General features: G+C 39.4%; 2 protein-coding genes across 10 annotated transcripts in view; one reads left to right on the top strand and one right to left on the bottom strand.

Moving 5' to 3' along the window:
* Positions 1 to 5,399, top strand: part of LOC139387092 (Tax1 (human T-cell leukemia virus type I) binding protein 1b) — a 37,335-nt gene extending 31,936 nt beyond the window's left edge. For all 8 annotated transcript variants that reach the window (XM_071133096.1, XM_071133145.1, XM_071133112.1 and 5 more), the window contains one exon: positions 4,387 to 5,399. In XM_071133096.1, coding sequence (XP_070989197.1) covers positions 4,387 to 4,591 — 205 coding nt within the window. In that variant the 3' untranslated portion in view covers positions 4,592 to 5,399. The remainder of the gene's footprint in view (positions 1 to 4,386) is intronic.
* Positions 5,400 to 5,915: 516 nt separating this feature from the next.
* LOC139387148 (juxtaposed with another zinc finger protein 1-like) overlaps positions 5,916 to 23,733 on the bottom strand; it is a 70,029-nt gene continuing 52,211 nt past the window's right edge. Inside the window, exons 5-6 of one of the 2 annotated variants that reach the window (XR_011629134.1) lie at positions 7,303 to 8,334; positions 5,916 to 6,051 (exon numbers count right to left, since the gene is read on the bottom strand). Coding sequence is in view for 1 of the 2 variants with exons in the window: in XM_071133189.1 (XP_070989290.1) it covers positions 8,161 to 8,334 (174 nt within the window). In the remaining variant the exon portion in view is untranslated. Of the gene's footprint in view, positions 6,052 to 7,294; positions 8,335 to 23,733 lie in introns of those variants that run through there. The other variant, XM_071133189.1, reaches the window with a different exon arrangement.

Consider the following 23,733-nt stretch of genomic DNA (forward strand, 5'->3'; position numbering starts at 1 on the left):
CTCAATACCTTCTTTCCCTGTTGCCCTCTCAATACCTTCTCTCCCTGTTGCCCTCTCAATACCTTCTCTCCCTGTTGCCCTCTCAATACCTTCTCTCCCTGTTGCCCTCTCAATACTTTCTCTCCCTGTTGCCCTCTCAATACCTTCTCTCCCTGTTGCCCTCTCAATACCTTCTTTCTCTGTTGCCCTCTCTCCTTCTCTCCTTGTTGCCCTCTCAATACCTTCTCTCTCTGTTGCCCTCTTAATACCTTCTCTCCCTGTTGCCCTCTCAATACCTTCTTTCCCTGTTGCCCTCTCAATACCTTCTCTCCCTGTTGCTCTCTCAATACCTTCTCTCCCTGTTGCCCTCTCAATACCTTCTCTCTCTGTTGCCCTCTCAATACCTTCTTTCTCTGTTGCCCTCTCTCCTTCTCTCCTTGTTGCCCTCTCAATACCTTCTCTCCCTGTTTCTCTCTCAATACCTTCTCTCCCTGTTGCTCTCTCAATACCTTCTCTCCCTGTTGCCCTCTCAATACCTTCTCTCCCTGTTGCCCTCTCAATACCTTCTCTCCCTGTTGCCCTCGCAATACTGTCTCTCCCTGTTGCCCTCTCAATACCTTCTCTCCCTGTTGCCCTCTCAATACCTTCTCTCCCTGTTGCCCTCTCAATACCTTCTTTCCCTGTTGCCCTCTCAATACCTTCTCTCCCTGTTGCCCTCTCAATACCTTCTCTCCCTGTTGCCCTCTCAATACCTTCTCTCCCTGTTGCCCTCTCAATACCTTCTCTCTCTGTTGCCCTCTCAATACCTTCTCTCTCTGTTGCCCTCTCTTCTTCTCTCCCTGTTGCTCTCTCAATACCTTCTCTCCCTGTTGCCCTCTCAATACCTTCTCTCTCTGTTTTCCTCTCCTTCTCTCCCTGTTGCCCTCTCCTTCTCTCCCTGTTGCCCTCTCTCCTCCTCTCTGTTGCCCTCTCTCCTTCTCTCTCTGTTGCCCTCTCTCCTTCTCTCCCTGTTGCCCTCTCAATACCTTCTCTCTCTCTGTTGCCCTCTCAATACCTTCTCTCTCTCTGTTGCCCTCAATACCTTCTCTCCCTGTTGCCCTCTCTCCTTCTCTCCCTGTTGCCCTCTCAATACCTTCTCTCCCTGTTGCCCTCTCAATACCTTCTCTCCCTGTTGCCCTCTCAATACCTTATCTCCCTGTTGCCCTCTCAATACCTTCTTTCTCTGTTGCCCTCTCTCCTTCTCTCCTTGTTGCCCTCTCAATACCTTCTCTCTCTGTTGCCCTCTTAATACCTTCTCTCCCTGTTGCCCTCTCAATACCTTCTTTCCCTGTTGCCCTCTCAATACCTTCTCTCCCTGTTGCTCTCTCAATACCTTCTCTCCCTGTTGCCCTCTCAATACCTTCTCTCTCTGTTGCCCTCTCAATACCTTCTTTCTCTGTTGCCCTCTCTCCTTCTCTCCTTGTTGCCCTCTCAATACCTTCTCTCCCTGTTTCTCTCTCAATACCTTCTCTCCCTGTTGCTCTCTCAATACCTTCTCTCCCTGTTGCCCTCTCAATACCTTCTCTCCCTGTTGCCCTCTCAATACCTTCTCTCCCTGTTGCCCTCGCAATACTGTCTCTCCCTGTTGCCCTCTCAATACCTTCTCTCCCTGTTGCCCTCTCAATACCTTCTCTCCCTGTTGCCCTCTCAATACCTTCTTTCCCTGTTGCCCTCTCAATACCTTCTCTCCCTGTTGCCCTCTCAATACCTTCTCTCCCTGTTGCCCTCTCAATACCTTCTCTCCCTGTTGCCCTCTCAATACCTTCTCTCTCTGTTGCCCTCTCAATACCTTCTCTCTCTGTTGCCCTCTCTTCTTCTCTCCCTGTTGCTCTCTCAATACCTTCTCTCCCTGTTGCCCTCTCAATACCTTCTCTCTCTGTTTTCCTCTCCTTCTCTCCCTGTTGCCCTCTCCTTCTCTCCCTGTTGCCCTCTCTCCTCCTCTCTGTTGCCCTCTCTCCTTCTCTCTCTGTTGCCCTCTCTCCTTCTCTCCCTGTTGCCCTCTCAATACCTTCTCTCTCTCTGTTGCCCTCTCAATACCTTCTCTCTCTCTGTTGCCCTCAATACCTTCTCTCCCTGTTGCCCTCTCTCCTTCTCTCCCTGTTGCCCTCTCAATACCTTCTCTCCCTGTTGCCCTCTCAATACCTTCTCTCCCTGTTGCCCTCTCAATACCTTATCTCCCTGTTGCCCTCTCAATACCTTCTTTCTCTGTTGCCCTCTCTCCTTCTCTCCTTGTTGCCCTCTCAATACCTTCTCTCTCTGTTGCCCTCTTAATACCTTCTCTCCCTGTTGCCCTCTCAATACCTTCTTTCCCTGTTGCCCTCTCAATACCTTCTCTCCCTGTTTCTCTCTCAATACCTTCTCTCCCTGTTGCTCTCTCAATACCTTCTCTCCCTGTTGCTCTCTCAATACCTTCTCTCCCTGTTGCCCTCTCAATACCTTCTTTCCCTGTTGCCCTCTCAATACCTTCTCTCCCTGTTGCCCTCTCAATACCTTATCTCCCTGTTGCCCTCTCAATACCTTCTCTCCCTGTTGCCCTCTCAATACCTTCTTTCTCTGTTGCCCTCTCTCCTTCTCTTCTTGTTGCCCTCTCAATACCTTCTCTCTCTGTTGCCCTCTTAATACCTTCTCTCCCTGTTGCCCTCTCAATACCTTCTTTCCCTGTTGCCCTCTCAATACCTTCTCTCCCTGTTGCTCTCTCAATACCTTCTCTCCCTGTTGCCCTCTCAATACCTTCTCTCTCTGTTGCCCTCTCAATACCTTCTTTCTCTGTTGCCCTCTCTCCTTCTCTCCTTGTTGCCCTCTCAATACCTTCTCTCTCTGTTGCCCTCTCAATACCTTCTCTCTCTGTTGCCCTCTCAATACCTCCTCTCTCTGTTGCCCTCTCAATACCTTCCCTCCCTGTTGCTCTCTCAATACCTTCTCTCTCTGTTGCCCTCTCAATATCTTCTCTCTCTGTTGCCCTCTCAATACCTTCTCTCCCTGTCGCTCTCTCAATACCCTCTCTCTCTCTGTCGCTCTCTCAATACCTTCTCTCCCTGTTGCCCTCTAAATACCTTCTCTCCCTGTCGCTCTCTCAATACCTTCTCTCCCGGTTGCCCCTCAATACCTTCTCTCCCTGTTGCTCTCTCCTCTTCTCCCCCTGTTGCCCGCTCTTCTTCTCTCCCTGTTGCTCTCTCAATACCTTCTCTCCCTGTTGCCCTCTCAATACCTTCTCTCTCTGTTGCCCTCTCTCCTTCTCTCTCTGTTGCCCTCTCTCCTTCTCTCTCTGTTGCCCTCTCTCCTTCTCTCCCTGTTGCCCTCTCAATACCTTCTCTCTCCCTGTTGCCCTCTCAATACCTTCTCTCTCCCTGTTGCCCTCTCAATACCTTCTCTCCCTGTTGCCGTCTCAATACCTCCTCTCTCTGTTGCCCTCTCAATACCTCCTCTCTCTGTTGCCCTCTCAATACCTCCTCTCTCTGTCGCTCTCTCAATACCTTCTCTCCCTGTCGCTCTCTCAATACCATCTCTCCCTGTTGCTCTCTCAATACCTTCTCTCTTGGTTGCTCTCTCAATACCCTTTCTCCTGGTTGCTCTCTCAATACCTTCTCTCCCTGTTTCTCTCTCAATACCTTCTCTCCCTGTTGCTCTCTCAATACCTTCTCTCCCTGTTGCCCTCTCAATACCTTCTCTCCCTGTTGCCCTCTCAATACCTTCTCTCCCTGTTGCCCTCTCAATACTGTCTCTCCCTGTTGCCCTCTCAATACCTTCTCTCCCTGTTGCCCTCTCAATACCTTCTCTCCCTGTTGCCGTCTCAATACCTTCTCTCCCTGTTGCCCTCTCAATACCTTCTTTCCCTGTTGCCCTCTCAATACCTTCTCTCCCTGTTGCCCTCTCAATACCTTCTCTCCCTGTTGCCCTCTCAATACCTTCTCTCTCTGTTGCCCTCTCAATACCTTCTCTCTCTGTTGCCCTCTCTTCTTCTCTCCCTGTTGCTCTCTCAATACCTTCTCTCCCTGTTGCCCTCTCAATACCTTCTCTCTCTGTTGCCCTCTCCTTCTCTCCCTGTTGCCCTCTCCTTCTCTCCCTGTTGCCCTCTCTCCTCCTCTCTGTTGCCCTCTCTCCTTCTCTCTGTTGCCCTCTCTCCTTCTCTCTCTGTTGCCCTCTCTCCTTCTCTCCCTGTTGCCCTCTCAATACCTTCTCTCTCTCTGTTGCCCTCTCAATACCTTCTCTCTCTCTGTTGCCCTCAATACCTTCTCTCCCTGTTGCCCTCAATACCTTCTCTCCCTGTTGCCCTCTCTCCTTCTCTCCCTAACCTTACTTTGTTTCTTTCCCCATCTCTTCCTTCTCCTTCCTCACTCCATTCTCTCTCTCCGTCTCTCCTCTGTGCAGTGTGAACGTCCACATGCGCTGTCCACTGTGTGAGTTGATCTTCCCGCCCAACTACGACCAGAGTAAGTTTGTGGAGCATGTAGAGAGCCACTGGAAGGTGTGCCCCATGTGCAGCGAGCAGTTCCCCCTCGACTGTGACCAGAAGGTCTTTGAGAACCACGTGCTCACCCACTTTGACTCCGCCAACGTGCTCAACTTTGACTAAAAACCTCATCCCCGCTACAACCTTCATTTTCTGTCAGTGGCCACTGAAATGAAACTGCCTTGCTCTTTCCCCCTGCCACATGTAACAGGTGTGACGATCTCATTCTGATTCACCTTTAGGACCGGTGGCGTTTTGATGAGCATCTTTTATTAACTAGGGAAACGGTCTTCTTATTCGGCAGTGTGATTGGTGCTCTGATTTGATGTATAATTCAGACCAGGGATACATATCTGTGTGAATCAGTCTTTAATATGAAGTGTCCCATTTGATTTGTTATTCCTCTGATTGTATTAGTGAGATGTTATGGCTGTGCTCATCTCTGACCACTCGATCAGTCCCAGACACTACTAGACTATGTGAAGTCAGGGAAAGTAAGCTACATCAAACATGCATTTCAACTGTTCCAACCCAAATGCTTTCCCCTGAGCTTCATAGTCAAATTCAGGTATTCATGATGTTTAGAAAGCAGCCACCTCGCTGCACTATATGCAGACAGACGGGACAAATCATTTGCTTCTAAACCTTATTATTATATTATCTTTAAATCATCTATTGTAGAATAATCTTTTAAGAGCCAACGGCGTTATAAGCTTTTTCAGTATGTGTGGTTAGAAAGAGCTGTTATATTTTAGTGTCAGTTGATTCTCCTGATTTAGTCCACTGGTTTGGTTGTCTGAATAAAGAAGTCATGTTTCACCTTTCACTACTGATTAACATGCATGCCAGGATTCTGTTATTTCACCACTATACAAAACCTTTGAGTCCCATGTAATGACATCTTAACTAATAAAGTCTGTTTGGAACCATATAGAGTATCAGACTATAATATAGCCACTTACTTCCATGCCTTGTACACGTACATACTCAGCTCCTTTGTAAAACAGACCTGGGTCTCAATGTTTTAGGTGTAAAACATCTGTAAATGGTGCAGAAATGTCCAGGAACACAGAGGCAGTTGTATTGTAATCACAGCTACATTCCTAAAGCAGCTAGTTTTGTACATCAGTTAGTTACAAAACAACCTCTGCTGTTGCCTTAGTTTATAGGGGTGGCAGGTAGCCTAGTGGTTAGAGCCAGTAACCAAAAGGTTACTGGATCGAATCCCGAGCTGACAAGGTAAAAATCTGTCGTTCTGCCTCTGAACAAGGCAGTTAACCAACTGTTCCCCGGTAGGCCGTCAGTGTGTTGCCTCTGAACAAGGCAGTTAACACACTGTTCCCCAGTAGGCCGTCAGTGTAAATAAGAATGTTCTTTAACGGACTTGCCTAGTTAAATACGGGTAAAATAAATAAATATATAGGATACCCACACACAGTCATCATTCTCCAGAAACATATGAAAATATAATTTAATGCACTTGACACAATACATTTACTATACACAATATATCAAATACTTCCCTCCATATGGCAGTATAATACTGTCAATGACCATCTACATAATGCATTCCAAATGGCACCCTATTCCCTATTTAATGCACTACTTTTGACCAGAGCCATATGGACTATAGAGGGAATAGGCTACCATTTGGGACGCAGTCTTAACGTGTAGTTCCATAAGGACATTGATTTTCGTGATGTTTTGATTGGGTTGTTGATTAGCCCCTTGCTCTCTCTGATCACCAGTATGACACAGTACCTTTTATTAGACTACATATAGAGGCTAGAGGGACAAAAGACCAGAATTGAGATCTGGCCATCTTTTATTTTGACAAGAATGTCTACTGTAACTCAAGTTAGCCATTCCTGAAGCTATACACATACTTACGGGATTGGAACTCAATCTTGTGGTCTACAATTCAAGGCAACCAGATAGATAATCTCACCCCAGGAAACACTGGAGACCTGAACAAATGGAAAGGTGGAGTACTTCCAGTCTGGCTCTCTCTAGTTCCTGTGACTGCTACATGTCAGGTTGGTGTGTGCAGCAGCAGCAGAGAGGTGGAGTACTTCCAGTCTGGCTCTCTCTAGTTCCTGTGACTGCTACATGTCAGGTTGGTGTGTGCAGCAGCAGCAGAGAGGTGGAGTACTTCCAGTCTGGCTCTCTCTAGTTCCTGTGACTGCTACATGTCAGGTTGGTGTGTGCAGCAGCAGCAGAGAGGTGGAGTACTTCCAGTCTGGCTCTCTCTAGTTCCTGTGACTGCTACATGTCAGGTTGGTGTGTGCAGCAGCAGCAGAGAGGTGGAGTACTTCCAGTCTGGCTCTCTCTAGTTCCTGTGACTGCTACATGTCAGGTTGGTGTGTGCAGCAGCAGCAGCAGAGAGGTGGAGTACTTCCAGTCTGGCTCTCTCTAGTTCCTGTGACTGCTACATGTCAGGTTGGTGTGTGCAGCAGCAGCAGAGAGGTGGAGTACTTCCAGTCTGGCTCTCTCTAGTTCCTGTGACTGCTACATGTCAGGTTGGTGTGTGCAGCAGCAGAGTTATTGGCAACTGGTTACTACAAAGTGCTTAAATGCTTCACCCGGCTTTGGCGAAGAGGATAACTGCTCAGCACCCTAGAATGGAAGGGTTCTGGATAACTGGGACTGCTGTGACACCCAATCCCAAGATTCCAGTGAACAGCTGACTCTAAAATACTTTGTGTTTCCCAAATGGCTCCCTATATAGTGCACTACTTTTGTTTGACCAGGACCCACATGGCTCTAGTCAAAAGTAGTGCGCTATATAGGGAATAGGGTGCCATTTGGGACGCATCCTATCAGAACACACGGGCAGGATTGTGGTGCTGAAATGCTTGTGGTGAATTGTCACCTGAGTCTTTTAGTTCTAAAACACAAAACAAGTTGAGTGAAAATCCTGGCAAAGTGAATCATAAAAATACACTTTTAGAACAGAACACGAAAAATATAAGAGCTTACTATTTTACACCTGATTATGAAAGTTTATACATCTTTCAGGAATATATCGTCATCTTTGACAAACATTCAGATTTTGTGGTGTGGTGGTGATGCTTGCCTTCTCCCCTGGCCTCACCACTCTCATGCCTCTTCTTTTCAAACACAGCATTACCTGAACACTCAAGTCAAATTCATTGGGTTGCAACGTACACAACATATCTGTATGTAAATGTTTTGCTCTGGCGAACAGCCCAGAAGCATGGCTGTGAACCTTGACTCATGGTGATGTCAAGACCATTGGGAACTCGCGGGGAAAAAAATGATAAAATCATGACGTCAGTGATTTTCAGGTCGGAAAGTCAGAGCTCTAGAAAGATGCCAGAGTTTCCGAGTTGGATGACCGTTCGGAATTCCCAGTCACAAAAAGAAAAGATCACTGGGAGAGTTCCGAGGTGTTTTGAACGTGGTAATACGAGCTCTTTCAAACGCATCATCATCTTAACATCAAGCCCCATGTGCCAAAAACGTTATCAAAAAGACACATGATCGCTCAAATGTGAAAAAGTAAACAGCTGTGAAGAAAATACATTCCAAAAAAATGTTTAAAAAAAATATATCTATACAAATAAGGTGATTTTAAAGCATGCAATAAAAGAGTAGTGTACTGGGTCCATAGAAACAGAATCACTAGAACAGGATGATGTTCAAGGGATTCTATTTCTGTGGGGACGGTGCTACTGCTGCATCTTGTGGATGTGGGTGGAGACTGGCGGGTGGAAGTTGATGGTGTGGTGCCTCAGGCCCTGGGACGTCTTGTAGCTCTTCCCACAGCGGCACTTGAAGGGCTTGCGGATGTGGATCTGTGTCCGGTGGCCGTTCTTGGCGTGGTACTTGATCCCGTTCACATTCTGAATGAGGGGGAGGGGACAGAGTGGAAGAGGGCAGAGTAAGCTAAGTCTGAATTAGTCCAGTGTTCACCAACTCCAGTCCTGGGGTGCTACTGGGTGTGTACAGGGCCCTTTGATCTAGCCCTGATTCACACACATCTGATTCAAATATTCAACCAATCAGGGTCTTCGACTGGATTTGGAGAACACTGGATCAGTCTCCTATAACAGTCATGAGTCTCTCACCACACTACAGTACCCTAGATTCACCTAGAGATGTCTTCAGTCAACTAAACCTGAGTCAGCGCTCTACACAGCTCTTTGCATGTTTACTGTACAGCCTAGTGAGAATAGAATAAAAATATACTTGATCATTTCTACATCTCGCAAATGATTCAACAATATTTGTCCAGATGTCTTCTGTCAGCTGATCTAACTCAACGTCCTTCATCTCTGCTTGCTTCCTGTACAGCCTAGAGCAGGCTTGTCAATTTCATTTAGCCCCGGGGGCCGCATTCGGTCTTCAACGCTCTCCGGGGGCTGCACTGAAAATATATTTCCTCACTGTAAAAATGTGCAAAACAATTGTCCTATACTTTTTTATACTCCCTGACTATCAGTGAGCTGGACACAGTCAAGATGCTGTATATGAATGTAGTGACTATCAGTGAGCTGGACACAGTCAAGATGCTGTATATGAATGTAGTGATTATCAGTGAGCTGGACACAGTCAAGATACTGTATGAATGTAGTGACTATCAGTGAGCTGGACACAGTCAAGAAACTGTATGAATGTAGTGATTATCAGTGAGCTGGACACAGTCAAGATACTGTATGAATGTAGTGATTATCAGTGAGCTGGACACAGTCAAGATACTGTATGAATGTAGTGATTATCAGTGAGCTGGACACAGTCAAGATACTGTATGAATGTAGTGATTATCAGTGAGCTGGACACAGTCAAGATGCTGTATGAATGTAGTGATTATCAGTGAGCTGGACACAGTCAAGATACCGTATGAATGTAGTGATTATCAGTGAGCTGGACACAGTCAAGATGCTGTATATGAATGTAGTGATTATCAGTGAGCTGGACACAGTCAAGATGCTGTATGAATGTAGTGATTATCAGTGAGCTGGACACAGTCAAGATGCTGTATATGAATGTAGTGATTATCAGTGAGCTGGACACAGTCAAGATACTGTATGAATGTAGTGATTATCAGTGAGCTGGACACAGTCAAGATGCTGTATATGAATGTAGTGATTATCAGTGAGCTGGACACAGTCAAGATGCTGTATATGAATGTAGTGATTATCAGTGAGCTGGACACAGTCAAGATACTGTATGAATGTAGTGATTATCAGTGATCTGGACACAGTCAAGATACTGTATGAATGTAGTGATTATCAGTGAGCTGGACACAGTCAAGATGCTGTATATGAATGTAGTGATTATCATTGAGCTGGACACAGTCAAGATGCTGTATATGAATGTAGTGATTATCAGTGAGCTGGACACAGTCAAGATGCTGTATATGAATGTAGTGATTATCAGTGAGCTGGACACAGTCAAGATGCTGTATGAATGTAGGTACAATATCATTTGTACGCAGTTTCAAAATGGTTTTACTCATTTTAAAGTATATTGAGTTCACAGGAGGCTGCTGAGGAGAGGACGGCTCATAATAACGTCTGTAACAGAGGAAATGGAATGGCATCAAACACCTGGAAACCATGGAAACCATGTGATTGATGTATTTGATACCGTTCCACTAAGCTGGTTGAGAGAATGCCAAGAGTGTACAAAGTTGTCATCAAGACAAAGGGGGGCTAATTTGAAGAAACTCAAATATATTTGTTTAACAGTTTTTTGGTTACTACATGATTCTATAGGTGTTATTTCATAGTTTAGATGTCTTCACTATTATTCTACAATGTAGAAAATAGTACAAATAAAGAAAAACCCTTGAATGAGTAGGTGTCCAAACTTTTGACTGGTACTGTATTTACAGTGCCTTGCGAAAGTATTCGGCCCCCTTGAACTTTGCGACCTTTTGCCACATTTCAGGCTTCAAACATAAAGATATAAAACTGTATTTTTTTGTGAAGAATCAACAACAAGTGGGACACAATCATGAAGTGGAACGACATTTATTGGATATTTCAAACTTTTTTTACAAATCAAAAACTGAAAAATTGGGCGTGCAAAATTATTCAGCCCCTTTACTTTCAGTGCAGCAAACTCTCTCCAGAAGTTCAGTGAGGATCTCTGAATGATCCAATGTTGACCTAAATGACTAATGATGATAAATACAATCCACCTGTGTGTAATCAAGTCTCCGTATAAATGCACCTGCACTGTGATAGTCTCAGAGGTCCGTTAAAAGCGCAGAGAGCATCATGAAGAACAAGGAACACACCAGGCAGGTCCGAGATACTGTTGTGAAGAAGTTTAAAGCCGGATTTGGATACAAAAAGATTTCCCAAGCTTTAAATATCCCAAGGAGCACTGTGCAAGCGGTAATATTGAAATGGAAGGAGTATCAGACCACTGCAAATCTACCAAGACCTGGCCGTCCCTCTAAACTTTCCGCTCAGAAAAGGAGAAGACTGATCAGAGATGCAGCCAAGAGGCCCATGATCACTCTGGATGAACTGCAGAGATCTACAGCTGAGGTGGGAGACTCTGTCCATAGGACAACAATCAGTCGTATATTGCACAAATCTGGCCTTTATGGAAGAGTGGCAAGAAGAAAGCCATTTCTTAAAGATATCCATAAAAAGTGTTGTTTAAAGTTTGCCACAAGCCACCTGGGAGACACACCAAACATGTGGAAGAAGGTGCTCTGGTCAGATGAAACTAAAATTGAACTTTTTGGCAACAATGCAAAACGTTATGCTTGGCGTAAAAGCAACACAGCTGAACACACCATCCCCACTGTCAAACATGGTGGTGGCAGCATTATGGTTTGGGCCTGCTTTTCTTCAGCAGGGACAGGGAAGATGGTTAAAATTGATGGGAAGATGTATGGAGCCAAATACAGGACCATTCTGGAAGAAAACCTGATGGAGTCTGCAAAAGACCTGAGACTGGGACGGAAATTTGTCTTCCAACAAGACAATGATCCAAAACATAAAGCAAAATCTACAATGGAATGGTTCAAAAATAAACATATCCAGGTGTTAGAATGGCCAAGTCAAAGTCCAGACCTGAATCCAATCGAGAATCTGTGGAAAGAACTGAAAACTGCTGTTCACGAATGCTCTCCATCCAACCTCACTGAGCTCGAGCTGTTTTGCAAGGAGGAATGGGAAAAAATGTCAGTCTCTCGATGTGCAAAACTGATAGAGACATACCCCAAGCGACTTACAGCTGTAATCGCAGCAAAAGGTGGCGCTACAAAGTATTAACTTAAGGGGGCTGAATAATTTTGCACGGCCAATTTTTCAGTTTTTGATTTGTTAAAAAAGTTTGAAATATCCAATAAATGTCGTTCCACTTCATGATTGTGTCCCACTTGTTTTTGATTCTTCACAAAAAAATACAGTTTTATATCTTTATGTTTGAAGCCTGAAATGTGGCAAAAGGTCGCAAAGTTCAAGGGGGCCGAATACTTTCGCAAGGCACTGTATCATGTTTCTTGTACAGCCTAGAGTCTACTACTAACTATATATCATGTTTCTTGTACAGCCTAGAGTCTAATACTAACGATATATCATGTTTCTTGTACAGCCTAGAGTCTACTACTAACTATATATCATGTTTCTTGTACAGCCTAGAGTCTACTACTAACTATATATCATGTTTCTTGTACAGCCTAGAGTCTACTACTAACTATATATCATGTTTCTTGTACAGCCTAGAGTCTACTACTAACGATATATCATGTTTCTTGTACAGCCTAGAGTCTACTACTAACTATATATCATGTTTCTTGTACAGCCTAGAGTCTACTACTAACGATATATCATGTTTCTTGTACAGCCTAGAGTCTACTACTAACTATATATCATGTTTCTTGTACAGCCTAGAGTCTACTACTAACGATATATCATGTTTCTTGTACAGCCTAGAGTCTACTACTAACTATATATCATGTTTCTTGTACAGCCTAGTCTACTACTACTAACTATATATCATGTTTCTTGTACAGCCTAGAGTCTACTACTAACTATATATCATAATTCTTGTACAGCCTAGTCTACTACTACTAACTATATATCATGTTTCTTGTACAGCCTAGAGTCTACTACTAACTATATATCATGTTTCTTGTACAGCCTAGTCTACTACTACTAACTATATATCATGTTTCTTGTACAGCCTAGAGTCTACTACTAACTATATATCATGTTTCTTGTACAGCCTAGTCTACTACTACTAACTATATATCATGTTTCTTGTACAGCCTAGAGTCTACTACTAACTATATATCATGTTTCTTGTACAGCCTAGTCTACTACTACTAACTATATATCATGTTTCTTGTACAGCCTAGAGTCTACTACTAACTATATATCATGTTTCTTGTACAGCCTAGAGTCTACTACTAACTATATATCATGTTTCTTGTACAGCCTAGTCTACTACTACTAACTATATATCATGTTTCTTGTACAGCCTAGAGTCTACTACTAACTATATATCATGTTTCTTGTACAGCCTAGAGTCTACTACTAACTATATATCATGTTTCTTGTACAGCCTAGTCTACTACTACTAACTATATATCATGTTTCTTGTACAGCCTAGAGTCTACTACTAACTATATATCATGTTTCTTGTACAGCCTAGTCTACTACTAACTATATATCATGTTTCTTGTACAGCCTAGTCTACTACTAACTATATATCATGTTTCTTGTACAGCCTAGTCTACTACTACTAACTATATATCATGTTTCTTGTACAGCCTAGAGTCTACTACTAACTATATATCATGTTTCTTGTACAGCCTAGTCTACTACTAACTATATATCATGTTTCTTGTACAGCCTAGTCTACTACTAACTATATATCATGTTTCTTGTACAGCCTAGAGTCTACTACTAACGATATATCATGTTTCTTGTACAGCCTAGAGTCTACTACTAACTATATATCATGTTTCTTGTACAGCCTAGAGTCTACTACTAACGATATATCATGTTTCTTGTACAGCCTAGAGTCTACTACTAACGATATATCATGTTTCTTGTACAGCCTAGAGTCTACTACTAACTATATATCATGTTTCTTGTACAGCCTAGTCTACTACTACTAACTATATATCATGTTTCTTGTACAGCCTAGAGTCTACTACTAACTATATATCATGTTTCTTGTACAGCCTAGTCTACTACTACTAACTATATATCATGTTTCTTGTACAGCCTAGAGTCTACTACTAACTATATATCATGTTTCTTGTACAGCCTAGTCTACTACTACTAACTATATATCATGTTTCTTGTACAGCCTAGAGTCTACTACTAACGATATATCATGTTTCTTGTACAGCCTAGAGTCTACTACTAACTATATATCATGTTTCTTGTACAGCCTAGAGTCTACTACTAACTATATATCATGTTTCTTGTACAGCCTAGAGTCTACTACTAACTATATATCATGTTTCTTGTACAGCCTAGTCTACTACTACTAACTATATATCATGTTTCTTGTACAGCCTAGAGTCTACTACTAACGATATATCATGTTTCTTGTACAGCCTAGAGTCTACTACTAACTATATATCATGTTTCTTGTACAGCCTAGAGTCTACTACTAACTATATATCATGTTTCTTGTACAGCCTAGAGTCTACTACTAACTATATATCATGTTTCTTGTACAGCCTAGAGTCTACTACTAACTATATATCATGTTTCTTGTACAGCCTAGTCTACTACTACTAACTATATATCATGTTTCTTGTACAGCCTAGAGTCTACTACTAACTATATATCATGTTTCTTGTACAGCCTAGTCTACTACTACTAACTATATATCATGTTTCTTGTACAGCCTAGAGTCTACTACTAACTATATATCATGTTTCTTGTACAGCCTAGTCTACTACTACTAACTATATATCATGTTTCTTGTACAGCCTAGAGTCTACTACTAACTATATATCATGTTTCTTGTACAGCCTAGAGTCTACTACTAACTATATATCATGTTTCTTGTACAGCCTAGAGTCTACTACTAACTATATATCATGTTTCTTGCACAGCCTAGAGTCTACTACTAACTATATATCATGTTTCTTGTACAGCCTAGTCTACTACTAACTATATATCATGTTTCTTGTACAGCCTAGTCTACTACTACTAACTATATATCATGTTTCTTGTACAGCCTAGAGTCTACTACTAACGATATATCATGTTTCTTGTACAGCCTAGTCTACTACTACTAACTATATATCATGTTTCTTGTACAGCCTAGTCTAATACTAACTATATATCATGTTTCTTGTACAGCCTAGAGTCTACTACTAACGATATATCATGTTTCTTGTACAGCCTAGAGTCTACTACTAACTATATATCATGTTTCTTGTACAGCCTAGTCTACTACTACTAACTATATATCATGTTTCTTGTACAGCCTAGAGTCTACTACTAACTATATATCATGTTTCTTGTACAGCCTAGAGTCTACTACTACTAACTATATATCATGTTTCTTGTACAGCCTAGAGTCTACTACTAACTATATATCATGTTTCTTGTACAGCCTAGTCTACTACTACTAACTATATATCATGTTTCTTGTACAGCCTAGAGTCTACTACTAACTATATATCATGTTTCTTGTACAGCCTAGAGTCTACTACTAACTATATATCATGTTTCTTGTACAGCCTAGAGTCTACTACTAACTATATATCATGTTTCTTGTACAGCCTAGTCTACTACTAACTATATATCATGTTTCTTGTACAGCCTAGAGTCTACTACTAACTATATATCATGTTTCTTGTACAGCCTAGAGTCTACTACTAACTATATATCATGTTTCTTGTACAGCCTAGAGTCTACTACTAACTATATATCATGTTTCTTGTACAGCCTAGAGTCTACTACTAACTATATATCATGTTTCTTGTACAGCCTAGAGTCTACTACTAACTATATATCATGTTTCTTGTACAGCCTAGTCTACTACTACTAACTATATATCATGTTTCTTGTACAGCCTAGAGTCTACTACTAACTATATATCATGTTTCTTGTACAGCCTAGTCTACTACTACTAACTATATATCATGTTTCTTGTACAGCCTAGAGTCTACTACTAACTATATATCATGTTTCTTGTACAGCCTAGTCTACTACTACTAACTATATATCATGTTTCTTGTACAGCCTAGAGTCTACTACTAACTATATATCATGTTTCTTGTACAGCCTAGAGTCTACTACTAACTATATATCATGTTTCTTGTACAGCCTAGAGTCTACTACTAACTATATATCATGTTTCTTGCACAGCCTAGAGTCTACTACTAACTATATATCATGTTTCTTGTACAGCCTAGTCTACTACTAACTATATATCATGTTTCTTGTACAGCCTAGTCTACTACTACTAACTATATATCATGTTTCTTGTACAGCCTAGAGTCTACTACTAACGATATATCATGTTTCTTGTACAGCCTAGTCTACTACTACTAACTATATATCATGTTTCTTGTACAGCCTAGTCTAATACTAACTATATATCATGTTTCTTGTACAGCCTAGAGTCTACTACTAACGATATATCATGTTTCTTGTACAGCCTAGAGTCTACTACTAACTATATATCATGTTTCTTGTACAGCCTAGTCTACTACTACTAACTATATATCATGTTTCTTGTACAGCCTAGAGTCTACTACTAACTATATATCATGTTTCTTGTACAGCCTAGAGTCTACTACTACTAACTATATATCATGTTTCTTGTACAGCCTAGAGTCTACTACTAACTATATATCATGTTTCTTGTACAGCCTAGTCTACTACTACTAACTATATATCATGTTTCTTGTACAGCCTAGAGTCTACTACTAACTATATATCATGTTTCTTGTACAGCCTAGAGTCTACTACTAACTATATATCATGTTTCTTGTACAGCCTAGAGTCTACTACTAACTATATATCATGTTTCTTGTACAGCCTAGAGTCTACTACTAACTATATATCATGTTTCTTGTACAGCCTAGAGTCTACTACTAACTATATATCATGTTTCTTGTACAGCCTAGAGTCTACTACTAACTATATATCATGTTTCTTGTACAGCCTAGTCTACTACTAACTATATATCATGTTTCTTGTACAGCCTAGTCTACTACTAACGATATATCATGTTTCTTGTACAGCCTAGAGTCTACTACTAACTATATATCATGTTTCTTGTACAGCCTAGAGTCTACTACTAACTATATATCATGTTTCTTGTACAGCCTAGAGTCTACTACTAACTATATATCATGTTTCTTGTACAGCCTAGAGTCTACTACTAACTATATATCATGTTTCTTGTACAGCCTAGAGTCTACTACTAACTATATATCATGTTTCTTGTACAGCCTAGAGTCTACTACTAACTATATATCATGTTTCTTGTACAGCCTAGAGTCTACTACTAACTATATATCATGTTTCTTGTACAGCCTAGAGTCTATTACTAACTATATATCATGTTTCTTGTACAGCCTAGTCTACTACTAACTATATATCATGTTTCTTGTACAGCCTAGTCTACTACTAACTATATATCATGTTTCTTGTACAGCCTAGTCTACTACTACTAACTATATATCATGTTTCTTGTACAGCCTAGAGTCTACTACTAACTATATATCATGTTTCTTGTACAGCCTAGTCTACTACTACTAACTATATATCATGTTTCTTGTACAGCCTAGAGTCTACTACTAACGATATATCATGTTTCTTGTACAGCCTAGAGTCTACTACTAACTATATATCATGTTTCTTGTACAGCCTAGTCTACTACTACTAACTATATATCATGTTTCTTGTACAGCCTAGAGTCTACTACTAACTATATATCATGTTTCTTGTACAGCCTAGAGTCTACTACTAACTATATATCATGTTTCTTGTACAGCCTAGAGTCTACTACTAACTATATATCATGTTTCTTGTACAGCCTAGAGTCTACTACTAACTATATATCATGTTTCTTGTACAGCCTAGAGTCTACTACTAACTATATATCATGTTTCTTGTACAGCCTAGAGTCTACTACTAACTATATATCATGTTTCTTGTACAGCCTAGAGTCTACTACTAACTATATATCATGTTTCTTGTACAGCCTAGAGTCTACTACTAACTATATATCATGTTTCTTGTACAGCCTAGAGTCTACTACTAACTATATATCATGTTTCTTGTACAGCCTAGTCTACTACTAACTATATATCATGTTTCTTGTACAGCCTAGTCTACTACTAACGATATATCATGTTTCTTGTACAGCCTAGAGTCTACTACTAACTATATATCATGTTTCTTGTACAGCCTAGAGTCTACTACTAACTATATATCATGTTTCTTGTACAGCCTAGAGTCTACTACTAACTATATATCATGTTTCTTGTACAGCCTAGAGTCTACTACTAACTATATATCATGTTTCTTGTACAGCCTAGAGTCTACTACTAACTATATATCATGTTTCTTGTACAGCCTAGAGTCTACTACTAACTATATATCATGTTTCTTGTACAGCCTAGAGTCTACTACTAACTATATATCATGTTTCTTGTACAGCCTAGAGTCTATTACTAACTATATATCATGTTTCTTGTACAGCCTAGTCTACTACTAACTATATATCATGTTTCTTGTACAGCCTAGTCTACTACTAACTATATATCATGTTTCTTGTACAGCCTAGTCTACTACTACTAACTATATATCATGTTTCTTGTACAGCCTAGAGTCTACTACTAACTATATATCATGTTTCTTGTACAGCCTAGTCTACTACTACTAACTATATATCATGTTTCTTGTACAGCCTAGAGTCTACTACTAACGATATATCATGTTTCTTGTACAGCCTAGAGTCTACTACTAACTATATATCATGTTTCTTGTACAGCCTAGTCTACTACTACTAACTATATATCATGTTTCTTGTACAGCCTAGAGTCTACTACTAACTATATATCATGTTTCTTGTACAGCCTAGAGTCTACTACTAACTATATATCATGTTTCTTGTACAGCCTAGAGTCTACTACTAACTATATATCATGTTTCTTGTACAGCCTAGAGTCTACTACTAACTATATATCATGTTTCTTGTACAGCCTAGAGTCTACTACTAACTATATATCATGTTTCTTGTACAGCCTAGAGTCTACTACTAACTATATATCATGTTTCTTGTACAGCCTAGTCTACTACTAACTATATATCATGTTTCTTGTACAGCCTAGTCTACTACTAACTATATATCATGTTTCTTGTACAGCCTAGTCTACTACTACTAACTATATATCATGTTTCTTGTACAGCCTAGAGTCTACTACTAACTATATATCATGTTTCTTGTACAGCCTAGTCTACTACTACTAACTATATATCATGTTTCTTGTACAGCCTAGAGTCTACTACTAACGATATATCATGTTTCTTGTACAGCCTAGAGTCTACTACTAACTATATATCATGTTTCTTGTACAGCCTAGTCTACTACTACTAACTATATATCATGTTTCTTGTACAGCCTAGAGTCTACTACTAACTATATATCATGTTTCTTGTACAGCCTAGTCTACTACTAACTATATATCATGTTTCTTGTACAGCCTAGAGTCTACTACTAACTATATATCATGTTTCTTGTACAGCCTAGAGTCTACTACTAACTATATATCATGTTTCTTGTACAGCCTAGTCTACTACTACTAACTATATATCATGTTTCTTGTACAGCCTAGAGTCTACTACTAACTATATATCATGTTTCTTGTACAGCCTAGAGTCTACTACTAACTATATATCATGTTTCTTGTACAGCCTAGTCTACTACTACTAACTATATATCATGTTTCTTGTACAGCCTAGAGTCTACTACTAACTATATATCATGTTTCTTGTACAGCCTAGTCTACTACTAACTATATATCATGTTTCTTGTACAGCCTAGTCTACTACTAACTATATATCATGTTTCTTGTACAGCCTAGTCTACTACTACTAACTATATATCATGTTTCTTGTACAGCCTAGAGTCTACTACTAACTATATATCATGTTTCTTGTACAGCCTAGTCTACTACTAACTATATATCATGTTTCTTGTACAGCCTAGTCTACTACTAACTATATATCATGTTTCTTGTACAGCCTAGAGTCTACTACTAACGATATATCATGTTTCTTGTACAGCCTAGAGTCTACTACTAACTATATATCATGTTTCTTGTACAGCCTAGAGTCTACTACTAACGATATATCATGTTTCTTGTACAGCCTAGAGTCTACTACTAACGATATATCATGTTTCTTGTACAGCCTAGAGTCTACTACTAACTATATATCATGTTTCTTGTACAGCCTAGTCTACTACTACTAACTATATATCATGTTTCTTGTACAGCCTAGAGTCTACTACTAACTATATATCATGTTTCTTGTACAGCCTAGTCTACTACTACTAACTATATATCATGTTTCTTGTACAGCCTAGAGTCTACTACTAACTATATATCATGTTTCTTGTACAGCCTAGTCTACTACTACTAACTATATATCATGTTTCTTGTACAGCCTAGAGTCTACTACTAACGATATATCATGTTTCTTGTACAGCCTAGAGTCTACTACTAACTATATATCATGTTTCTTGTACAGCCTAGAGTCTACTACTAACTATATATCATGTTTCTTGTACAGCCTAGAGTCTACTACTAACGATATATCATGTTTCTTGTACAGCCTAGAGTCTACTACTAACTATATATCATGTTTCTTGTACAGCCTAGTCTACTACTACTAACTATATATCATGTTTCTTGTACAGCCTAGAGTCTACTACTAACGATATATCATGTTTCTTGTACAGCCTAGAGTCTACTACTAACTATATATCATGTTTCTTGTACAGCCTAGTCTACTACTACTAACTATATATCATGTTTCTTGTACAGCCTAGAGTCTACTACTAACGATATATCATGTTTCTTGTACAGCCTAGAGTCTACTACTAACTATATATCATGTTTCTTGTACAGCCTAGAGTCTACTACTAACTATATATCATGTTTCTTGTACAGCCTAGAGTCTACTACTAACTATATATCATGTTTCTTGTACAGCCTAGTCTACTACTACTAACTATATATCATGTTTCTTGTACAGCCTAGAGTCTACTACTACTAACTATATATCATGTTTCTTGTACAGCCTAGAGTCTACTACTAACTATATATCATGTTTCTTGTACAGCCTAGAGTCTACTACTAACTATATATCATGTTTCTTGTACAGCCTAGAGTCTACTACTAACTATATATCATGTTTCTTGTACAGCCTAGAGTCTACTACTAACTATATATCATGTTTCTTGTACAGCCTAGAGTCTACTACTAACTATATATCATGTTTCTTGTACAGCCTAGTCTACTACTACTAACTATATATCATGTTTCTTGTACAGCCTAGAGTCTACTACTAACTATATATCATGTTTCTTGTACAGCCTAGTCTACTACTACTAACTATATATCATGTTTCTTGTACAGCCTAGAGTCTACTACTAACTATATATCATGTTTCTTGTACAGCCTAGTCTACTACTACTAACTATATATCATGTTTCTTGTACAGCCTAGAGTCTACTACTAACTATATATCATGTTTCTTGTACAGCCTAGAGTCTACTACTAACTATATATCATGTTTCTTGTACAGCCTAGAGTCTACTACTAACTATATATCATGTTTCTTGCACAGCCTAGAGTCTACTACTAACTATATATCATGTTTCTTGTACAGCCTAGTCTACTACTAACTATATATCATGTTTCTTGTACAGCCTAGTCTACTACTACTAACTATATATCATGTTTCTTGTACAGCCTAGAGTCTACTACTAACGATATATCATGTTTCTTGTACAGCCTAGTCTACTACTACTAACTATATATCATGTTTCTTGTACAGCCTAGTCTAATACTAACTATATATCATGTTTCTTGTACAGCCTAGAGTCTACTACTAACGATATATCATGTTTCTTGTACAGCCTAGAGTCTACTACTAACTATATATCATGTTTCTTGTACAGCCTAGTCTACTACTACTAACTATATATCATGTTTCTTGTACAGCCTAGAGTCTACTACTAACTATATATCATGTTTCTTGTACAGCCTAGAGTCTACTACTACTAACTATATATCATGTTTCTTGTACAGCCTAGAGTCTACTACTAACTATATATCATGTTTCTTGTACAGCCTAGTCTACTACTACTAACTATATATCATGTTTCTTGTACAGCCTAGAGTCTACTACTAACTATATATCATGTTTCTTGTACAGCCTAGAGTCTACTACTAACTATATATCATGTTTCTTGTACAGCCTAGAGTCTACTACTAACTATATATCATGTTTCTTGTACAGCCTAGAGTCTACTACTAACTATATATCATGTTTCTTGTACAGCCTAGAGTCTACTACTAACTATATATCATGTTTCTTGTACAGCCTAGTCTACTACTAACTATATATCATGTTTCTTGTACAGCCTAGTCTACTACTAACGATATATCATGTTTCTTGTACAGCCTAGAGTCTACTACTAACTATATATCATGTTTCTTGTACAGCCTAGAGTCTACTACTAACTATATATCATGTTTCTTGTACAGCCTAGAGTCTACTACTAACTATATATCATGTTTCTTGTACAGCCTAGAGTCTACTACTAACTATATATCATGTTTCTTGTACAGCCTAGAGTCTACTACTAACTATATATCATGTTTCTTGTACAGCCTAGAGTCTACTACTAACTATATATCATGTTTCTTGTACAGCCTAGAGTCTACTACTAACTATATATCATGTTTCTTGTACAGCCTAGAGTCTATTACTAACTATATATCATGTTTCTTGTACAGCCTAGTCTACTACTAACTATATATCATGTTTCTTGTACAGCCTAGTCTACTACTAACTATATATCATGTTTCTTGTACAGCCTAGTCTACTACTAACTATATATCATGTTTCTTGTACAGCCTAGAGTCTACTACTAACTATATATCATGTTTCTTGTACAGCCTAGTCTACTACTACTAACTATATATCATGTTTCTTGTACAGCCTAGAGTCTACTACTAACGATATATCATGTTTCTTGTACAGCCTAGAGTCTACTACTAACTATATATCATGTTTCTTGTACAGCCTAGTCTACTACTACTAACTATATATCATGTTTCTTGTACAGCCTAGAGTCTACTACTAACTATATATCATGTTTCTTGTACAGCCTAGAGTCTACTACTAACTATATATCATGTTTCTTGTACAGCCTAGAGTCTACTACTAACTATATATCATGTTTCTTGTACAGCCTAGAGTCTACTACTAACTATATATCATGTTTCTTGTACAGCCTAGAGTCTACTACTAACTATATATCATGTTTCTTGTACAGCCTAGAGTCTACTACTAACTATATATCATGTTTCTTGTACAGCCTAGTCTACTACTAACTATATATCATGTTTCTTGTACAGCCTAGTCTACTACTAACTATATATCATGTTTCTTGTACAGCCTAGTCTACTACTACTAACTATATATCATGTTTCTTGTACAGCCTAGAGTCTACTACTAACTATATATCATGTTTCTTGTACAGCCTAGTCTACTACTACTAACTATATATCATGTTTCTTGTACAGCCTAGAGTCTACTACTAACGATATATCATGTTTCTTGTACAGCCTAGAGTCTACTACTAACTATATATCATGTTTCTTGTACAGCCTAGTCTACTACTACTAACTATATATCATGTTTCTTGTACAGCCTAGAGTCTACTACTAACTATATATCATGTTTCTTGTACAGCCTAGTCTACTACTAACTATATATCATGTTTCTTGTACAGCCTAGAGTCTACTACTAACTATATATCATGTTTCTTGTACAGCCTAGAGTCTACTACTAACTATATATCATGTTTCTTGTACAGCCTAGTCTACTACTAACTATATATCATGTTTCTTGTACAGCCTAGAGTCTACTACTAACTATATATCATGTTTCTTGTACAGCCTAGAGTCTACTACTAACTATATATCATGTTTCTTGTACAGCCTAGAGTCTACTACTAACTATATATCATGTTTCTTGTACAGCCTAGTCTAC

Source organism: Oncorhynchus clarkii, chromosome 3 (assembly GCF_045791955.1).
Source record: "Oncorhynchus clarkii lewisi isolate Uvic-CL-2024 chromosome 3, UVic_Ocla_1.0, whole genome shotgun sequence".
NCBI classification, from domain to species: Eukaryota; Metazoa; Chordata; class Actinopteri; order Salmoniformes; family Salmonidae; genus Oncorhynchus; species Oncorhynchus clarkii.